Here is an 8,713-nt window from a genome sequence, read left to right as displayed (position 1 = left end):
CTTTGCAACCCAGGCCGTTCTGTGATTCTATGAATAATTCCATATTTTTGCACAAGGTGATGGAAAAGGAGGAAAGGATGGGAGGAGAGCTGACAAGAACCAGTCCCATCAAGTGGCCTGGGCACCACTGGTCCCAACCCCACATTTCCATTGGGAAGCTGTGGGGTGAAGCTGAAGCCTTGCAGTGACCAAAATGGAAGCTGGCACCGTGTGGCACCTGCAGGGGACAAATGCAGCCTGGCATCTGCTCCTGGGGGCATTCAAGAAAGCCCCAAGAACCCTTCCTGTATTGCAGGGTGGGGACGTCACTGCAGTGAGCTGTCGCCGTCTCAGCCCAGGCTTTGGTGTGTCCCCAGTGATGATTTCCAACTCCTTTGGGCGCATCCCCTGTCTGTCTGAAGTTCTGAAACACTCTTTTATTCCCCCAATTAACTCCTCCAGTCCATTCCTTTTTGAGTGAAGGGCTGCCAGGTACGTAAGCAATGGGGTGACTCTCATGCCACGCTGCTGCAGCCCATGCAAGGGGAGGAGAGCCCAGCTGAGATTCATGCACATTTGCCACAAAAAAATCTCATTTTTTGCCCTAAAAACCTCTGTTTTTTTTGCCAGCTGAGCCTCAGGGATGGCAGCAGGGTAAGCGTTGTCCCAAGTGACGGTCGCCAGTCGCACTGATATCGTAGAAACAGTAAACTAATTTATTAATCCTTTTGCTATGTACAAGTTTAATGGAGAAACCTTTGTATGAAACAATTAAAAAGAACAGGGAGAAGGTTGAGTTGGTTTTTTGTTGGTTTTTTTTCCTGTGTTTTTGTTGTTGTTGTTGTTGTTGTGTGGGCTTCTGTTTGTTTGTTTTGTTTCCTTTTTTGTGGGGTATTTATTATTATTCTTATTATTATTACCATTATTATTTTGTACAAAGGGTGAGACCAGGGCTCCGGTGGTGGGACGGCAGCGGGGACACAATACATGCCGGGGGGAACGCGACGAAAACACACGCTGCGATGCTGAGCAAAGAAGTCAACCCCGGAGTCCATAGAAAACCTCAAGGAAAGCACTCAGAAAATAGTAATTACAAAATAAAAATCATTTTAAATGAAAAGAAATCAAAACAAAACAAAAAAACAACCAACCAACACCATTTCCAGGTGCTTTCTGCCCAGCCCTGGGTGCTGGGTCATGCTTTGGTCCCTTTTGTTTTTTGGGAACCGAGCCGTGGTGGGATGCAAACCCCAAATGCTGGGGGTAAATCCTGTGGGGAGCCCCAGGGGGGGCACGCGATGCTGGGAGGGGGATGCCCGAAAGCCACTTGGGAGGGGGAGTAAAACAAAACTTGTTAAATCACTGTTTTCCCATGTTGGGTGTTCCCATGTTGGGTGTTCCCACGTTGGGTGTTCCCAATGGCCGAGCAGGGCGCAAATTTTGCCAAAATCCCTTTTTTTTGTTGGGTTTTTTTTTGCTTTTTGAGGGGTGGACCCCCCTCCCAATCCCCGCAGTCCTCTGCCCCACTCCCCACCCCACGACTCCTGGCTCCGGCGGTGGCCTCATCCTTTCCCGTCCTGGCTTAAATTGCACCCGGTTGGCTGCTCTCGAGAAGGGAGAAAAATGATTTCGGGACGCGTGCGAGTCTGAAGCGCTTTGGGGTCCGTCAGAGAGAGGTTGGAGGCTGCTTGGGTGGACAGGAGCAGGGTTTAATTTTGCCTGTGCCTGGCGGAAGGTGCCGGGACGCGGTGCCGGAACGCTACAAAAACAAAAACAAAAACAAAACAAAACAGAAAAAATAAAAATAATAATAATAATAAAAAATAATAATAATAATTGCAGCTGAGAGCAGTGCAAGAGAGGGGCCGGGATGCTTTGTCCCGGGATGCTTTGCCTCAGGATGCTCTGCCCTACGGGCTGCGGGGCTGGAAAGGAATCCCCTGGTTTTAAGGAGATGCTTTGCAGCAAAAAAAAAAAAAAAAAAAAAAAAAGGCAAAAATAATAATAAAGGAGGAGGGAAATAAAAAATTCTACTTAATTTCAATGTTACAGGGTGTGGTTGGATGTGGGGTGGGGGCTCGGAGCATCCCAGCACCGTTTCCTGGGCCCAGGGGGGTGCTCCCCGCTCACCACTGGGTTTTGCCAATGCGATGCTTTGGGGGAGAGTCATCTCATTTACAGAAGCAACAGGTCTGGTTTATGGTCTTTTTTGTTTTTTTCTAATGGGAGGAGGAGGCTGAAACATTCTGCACACTTTTATGGTGTTGGGGACAAAACCCTTTTGCCTTACATCCCAATGTGACCTATGGCAAAGGGATATTTCTGGAGTGTCACTGAGGTAGGAACTCACAGCCCAGCCTTGGGGCTTGGTGTTTCCAAGCCATTATTTTTTTCCCTTCTGTTTTTGATGTGCACCCATTAGGAATGGGGAACACAGCACTGGAGCATCCCAAGATCCAGCATCGCCATTCAGCGGAGCAAAATTGGTGTTTCTTGGGCCAAACGTGCCAACCAAAAAAAGCAAAAGGGGCAAAGGATGGGTAGGAGCTGAGGGGGTAAAATTATGATATTTTGAGGGTACAGTGAAAAACAAAACAAAACAAAATAATAATAATAAAAAAAAACCAACAAGCAGCCATCGCTTCCTGGAGAAACCCTTCCTAACGGAGGTTTTGGGGTTGGGGCAATGGATTGACTTTTTGGCCATGGCGCGCGTGTCCATGGCGCGGTGCCGCGGGGCCGGCTAGATCTCGTTGTGCTCGCTGAGGTCGCCGGCCATGTCGTACTCACTGGAGCGGGGCGACATGCCCAGGTACTGCTTCAGGAACTCGCTAAACCTCTTCTGGTTGTTCCACTTCCGCGCCGATTTGCGCACCCCGATGAAGCCCCCGTATCTCTTCTGCACCCCACGGGCCGCCGGCCACGAGCCGCGTGTCCCCCGTGGGAAGCCACCTCCGAGCCGCCGGGAAATGTCCTCGTCCTGCGATGGGAAAGCGCCCGGCGCCATCCCGGCACCTCCGTCTTCGGCGTCCCGGCGCCGCAGCAGCTCGCTTACCTGCAGCGGGCTCGCCACCGCCTCGGCCGGCTCCATGGCACCGAGGACGCCGGCACCGACAGCACCTGGACGCGGCGCAGATCGGATGCTGGTGGCACACATCTCCCAGGTGGCCCGCGGGACGGCTTCGCCTTCGCACTCCAGGATGCAGACCTGTGTGGGGAGACGGGGGGACTGTTTTCAGATCATAGAATCCCAGAGTGGTTCAAGTGGGAAGGGACTTTGAGGTTCCACCCAGTCCCAACCTCTGCCGTAGGAACTCCTGCCAAAGATCAGGTGCCCAAAACCCCATCTGGCCTGGCCTCAGTCATTGCCAGGGATGGAGCACCCACGGCCTGTTCGAGTGCCTCACCAACTTCATCATGAAGAATTTATTGCTTGTACCTCATCTAAACCTTTACTCTTTCAATTTAATCTATCACCCATTGGATCATTGGGCTTCTCTCCATCTCTCGCCCAACCAACATGCTGGAAGACACCATGGAAAGGCACTGGGAGCACATAAATTCTTACCAGTCACCATTTTGTCCCAAATTCAGGGTTTCAACCATCCTCAGGCTCCCAGAAGTGATGGAGATGCTGGGGAATTGCACCTGAACCTGCATCGCCTCTCACACTCCTTCCACACTGCCATCTACACCCCTGTCCCACCTTTCTCTGCTGAGTGCTGTGGGGTTCTTCAGCCATCATGAGCCCCAAATTCCCCAAATGTGCCATGGGATGGTGGATGTGGGAAGGGACCTCGGGAGACCTTTTCCAGCATGGGCACCCCAGACAGGTTGGAATTGGGTTATCTCCAAGGATGGAAACCACAATCACTCAGCATGTGGCCATCCTCACAGCAAAACCATGTTCTTTCCTGTTCTGGTTTCCTGTACTCTCACTCCAGTCCATTCCAGTCCCTTTACTGATGAAAAGAGGTCTCACCAGTGCCAAGCTGTCATAGGATAGAAGTCAGGAGAAGCCAGTCATCTCGCTGCAGAGAGTGATCAGGTTGGTGAAGCATGATTTCCCCTTCGTAAATCCATGCTGGCTGCTCCCACTGACCTTCTTGTGTGTTTGGAAAAGCTCTCAAAGATGACGTTGTTCTCTGCCATCTGCCCCAGGATTGCTGTGAGGCCAACCAGCCCTGGCTTCTCAGATGTTAAGAATGAGTTTGCCCTTCCCTCGGTCCCTAGGGTCACCACATCCTTTCAAAGGCCACCAAAAGTGACCTGACCATGTCATTTCCTCAGTACCCACATCCTATCCCTTTCCAAGAGCCAACTGGGCAAACCACCCAGGGGAAACCATCCAGGAGAAGGTCTTTGGAGAGCCAAACTCAATAAATATCCCAAGAAGCTGGAGATCCAAGGAGGGAAGGCTTCTCTTCCCTTTTCCTGCAGTGGTTCCATCTCAGAGTTTTCTTCATGGTGGGTTCTTTGAATCTCTTGATGTCAACATGGGGAATCCTATGGCTGAAACATGCTGGTTTACATCTCACAGCCTCCAGAATAGGCCATCTGCAAGGCAGATCATTGGCAGAACCACTCTTTGCCATGGGTTCATTGACTTCCATGGGTGAGAGATCCTGCAAATCCCAACACGGGATCTGAGAGCTACAGCTCAAGCATCTAACTGTGCAGCAATTCACAATGTCCATGTCAGCCAGGCTCTTCAGACAAAAAGAAAAAAAGAACTGTCCCCAGCTGACTCAGGTTCTTGAAAGCCATCAGCAGTCCTACCATCCATTCACAACACAGCCCCACTAGCATCCCAGTGTCCTCAGCCATCGCCCCGTTGCCTTAATTCATAAGGAAACATCTTCTGATGTGGCCAACTCATGTTGTCTGGGGCATCCTTGGCAAATGCTGCCCAATGCTCCTCCACGTTCAATGACAAAAGAAGCTAGTGAGGCTCTTTCCAAGCTTCACTTGGCATTAGTGGTGTCACCCTGGGCTGGCACGGCCCCCCCAATGGCTCTGGGGACCAGGACATAGGCTGATCATCCACATTTTGAAGAGCTGGTTCCTGGATGGTGCAGGCACGCCAGTCACTTTGGGGGTTCTCCTCTTCCTACCCTGAAGTCACAGCTCTGCAGCCCTTGGGAAACTACTTGGACATTTCCATTTGATGCTTTCAAATTTTAGGGCCAAACGCAGGGCGATGCACCCCAAATCTTGCCCCCACTGGGACAACAGCGGACTGATACTGGGTCAGCTGTGACATCCCCACCGAATGTCTGATCCCCACTAGTTCTAGGACATTTCCCAGTCCCAGGGGCTTTCCCTGTCACAGTAAGCCAAATTTATCACTGCAGCGTCGCTAACGAATAGGCGGTCAGTGCTTCCCTGTGGGTGGAGGGGAATGGGAAGGAAAGAAATGCTCCTGGCCAGAGTCTGGCCACAGCTCAGCGGAGGGGAAAGGAAAGCATTACAGGCAGGAACGGGCTGATTCATCCCTTTGCAGTGTGAAATTTTCTCAGTCACCACGTCTCCCATGGGCTCAGCAGCCCTGCAGATCACTGCCCTCCCCAAATATTTCATCTCACCATCCATCTGCAGCCCCAGCGGGACACGGCGTTGGTCCTGATGGGGCTCGCAGGTTTTGGGTGGCCTTTTGGCTGCTGGTGCCTCTGGCAGGGGCGTGCAATGGGGATGCCAGGAGGGCATGTTGCAGGTCCTGGACCCTCCCCAGTGATGTCAGCTCCATCCCATAGCCATCAGAGCCTTGTCGCCATCTCTCCCAGCAGCTCCCCAAGCCAATCTGGGGACAATTTGGTAGACTTTGATGGTGTACAATGACAACCATGCCGCATGCATCCATCCCCTCCATGCGCCCAAGGAGAAGAGACAAGGACAGCAGCACCCTGGAGGCTCCTCACCACCCCACAGCTCCCCATGCCCTACCACCTCATTACCCCAAACCCCACACTGGGTGCAGGGGCACTTACGAGAAGGTCGAAGCCATCCCGGTAGAAGTGGCGGTCGCAGTGCAGGCAATCCCCTCGACAGTCACTCCTTGCACGGGCAAAGAGGCAGAGCAGCAGCAGGTCCCAGAGCACGGCCCTCATGGTGACAACAGCAGGGCTGCAGCCAGAGACAAAACCTGTGAGCCCCAGCACTACTCCTAAATGGGTTGGAGCAACGCTCAGCTCTCACCATAATGGGAATGAGCCTCCCTCCCACCCCCAGCTCCATTTTCCCAGGCTATCTCATGACACGAGTACCAGCAGGGCTTAATTTAGCAGGTGGACGTGGTGAGGTGGCACGTCTCAGGCTGTCCCCAAGCAGGACGTCTGTGTGCCAGCAGTGAGCCTGAGGACACGGGGACAGCAAAGATAGAGTTGCCCTTGGTGGCACCTTGATGCCTTTATGCAAGCCATGTCCTGGGCAAGGAAACGGGCAACATGTCTAAAACCTTCTTCAAGCTCCACCAGCAGACCAGAAATCCTCATTTCCTTCTAAAACCATCATTTCCAATCTTCTGCCACCATTCTGATGGGTATCCAGGAACCACATGCCCAGCTTAGCCCATCACAGGCAAAGACCTCGGTGGTGGCTTTGTGACCTGTGCTTCACCAGCATGTCGGGGCATTCTGGGGGGGATTTGAGGGTGGGTTTGCTTTTGTGGGCAGGGCTGAGGGCTCATGTTTTCCACCAAGGTGGGGGCATCCTGCGATAAAAGCACTGGGGACAATGCACGGTGTCACGGTCACCTTCGAGCTCAGTGACACAGAGCCCCGCGGAGCTGCTTGTCATTTGCTGGAGGGAAAGCTGATAAGGAGCCAGAATTAAGGCTTAATCTTCGCCGAGTCTCATTAAAACTGGCTGGCGGCATGAGTCAGAGGATTGGCAGGATGCTCCCAGGAGAGGACAAACCCCCCCAAAAACCACTGCAAAACCCCAGTATCCCCACAATGCCCCTGAAGGAAGTGTCCCAGTGTCCCCGGGAGAGCTGGAGTGCAGAGCCTGGGAGAATTACTGGACGGCCAACTGGAAGATGCTATGGGGCAGGCAGGATGCAAGCGCCAGGATGAGGGGTGGCGCTGCATATCGATGCCCCTGAAAATGCAATCAGCCCATCTGAAGCGGAGCACCTGCCTGGTACTGGGGGGATGGAGGCATACAGCATCCTCCAAAACGTTGCTGTGAGCCCCACAGTCCTGGGGTACGCCAGTATCGAGTCGAATTATCCTCATTAACGACAGCGTTGGGGTGAAAAGGAGGGATTTGGGTGAAAATACAGCCTGTGGTTCAGATAGCGGCCGGGTCTGGCTCTGACATCAATAACCAGGGAGGAGAGGAGGAGGAGGACGGGCAGCAGGTGCTGCTGCGATGCGCTTTCATTCATTCGATTTGGGTTGATTGGGTTTTTCTGCGGTGCGTGAGCTTTGGGCTGAAATCAGATGAAATGGGGCTGCTCAGGGATGCTGAACCCTGTGTTCCCCAGGAATGCTCTCATTAGGGTTAGGGTCTGTCTCACCACGTGGGGAACAAGCACTGTGCCCAGAGCTCAGTCAGCCCCAATGATTGCTCTGTTTCCTCCCAAACCCCACTCTTCCAGATGAATGCAAGGCCCTATTCAGAGGGCACGGACCTGCTTCCAGCCCCAAACCCCACTATTATCCAATGGTGTCCCCCACTGGCACTGGTAAAACACTTCCCCTCCCGCTCTCCTCCAGCATTAAAATGATGCAAAGTTGCCACCAGCAAAAGGAAAAGCCGAAGGGGAAGGCAATGCTGCCAATGTGCCCCAAATCTTTGTGCCGGTGGCTTGGGGGGAATTGGAAGCAGCCCCCCCTGCTTCCCTGGTGCTCAGCAGAAAAACAAGCGCTTCCTTTTGTTGAGTCCCTCCATCAGGTAATTGGCCATAATTGGCCAAAATTACAGACTGCGGTGAGATGATCAACACAGATGGGGCAGCGATGGAGCGATTTAGAGGTAAAAGCTTTGGGCAGACGGCTGCTTCCCGAGTCCATCCCCATTCATTCCTGCTTTCTGTCGGGGAAGGCAAGAATAAAAAAGCAAAAACAAAAACCCAACCATTTTTCTCCCTTTTGTGCTTTGTCAGAGGGGGGAACCGATGCCTCCTGCTCCAGGCACCTCCCGGTGCATCCCACGGTGTTGAAGTTGTGAAGTTCCCTACCCCTTTTGTCCTGGATATCACCCCCCAGAAAAAAGAGAAAAACACCAAAAAGGGATAATTTGGGGTTTGCCAACCCTGTGGTTTCTCCCTTCAGGCCATCGGCACAGGGGTGGAGGAACAGAGCCGGGTGCTTTGTGTCAGATCAAACCCTAAACCCTTTGCATCTCACTTGCCACCCCACTGCCCCACCGTGCGTCGGGTTCCTGTTGCATTCCTCGATCAGTTTGAGTCCAAAAAGGGATATTTGGGGGAAGGTGAAACTTTTTGGCAGGTGCTCGCCCAGATAAGCATCATGCATTTTGCTTTGTGGGGAGATATTTCCCTTTAACCCCTACTGAGGAATGGGAATACGGGATGAATCGAAGCCTCGCCGATGATGCTCGGGCTAAAAAACCCAGCAAAAAAAAAAAAAAAAAAAAAAAAGAAAGAAAAGAAAAGAAAAGAAAAGAAGAAAGAAAGCCAATTTTCCCCCCAATCCGTTGCAAACCGAAGCCCATCTCCTACCTGCAGTGTGCTGTCAGCTGCCGGCTCCTCTGCTCTGTGCCTCCTCCG

At 52.4% G+C, this 8,713-nt stretch overlaps 1 protein-coding gene across 2 annotated transcripts; it reads right to left on the bottom strand.

Annotated features, from left to right (window-relative positions):
- Positions 1-809: 809 nt before the first annotated feature.
- PNOC (prepronociceptin) lies at positions 810-8,713 on the bottom strand. Of its 2 annotated transcripts, XM_048937500.1 has the most exons (4): positions 8,666-8,713; positions 5,967-6,102; positions 2,770-3,187; positions 810-1,738 (listed from the first exon to the last, which is right to left on the bottom strand). In XM_048937500.1, exons 2-4 carry the CDS (start codon positions 6,084-6,086, stop codon positions 1,689-1,691), a joined length of 588 nt encoding a protein of 195 aa, XP_048793457.1. In that variant the 5' UTR covers positions 6,087-6,102; positions 8,666-8,713; the 3' UTR covers positions 810-1,688. The 2 variants fall into 2 exon arrangements, with proteins under 2 accessions (XP_048793457.1, XP_048793458.1); XM_048937501.1 differs by having other exon boundaries at positions 810-3,187.

The sequence above is a fragment of the Lagopus muta genome, chromosome 2 (assembly GCF_023343835.1).
Source record: "Lagopus muta isolate bLagMut1 chromosome 2, bLagMut1 primary, whole genome shotgun sequence".
Lineage (NCBI taxonomy): Eukaryota > Metazoa > Chordata > Aves > Galliformes > Phasianidae > Lagopus > Lagopus muta.
The sequence above is the reverse complement of the archived record's forward strand: the minus strand, read 5'-3'. Positions and strand labels throughout refer to the sequence as shown.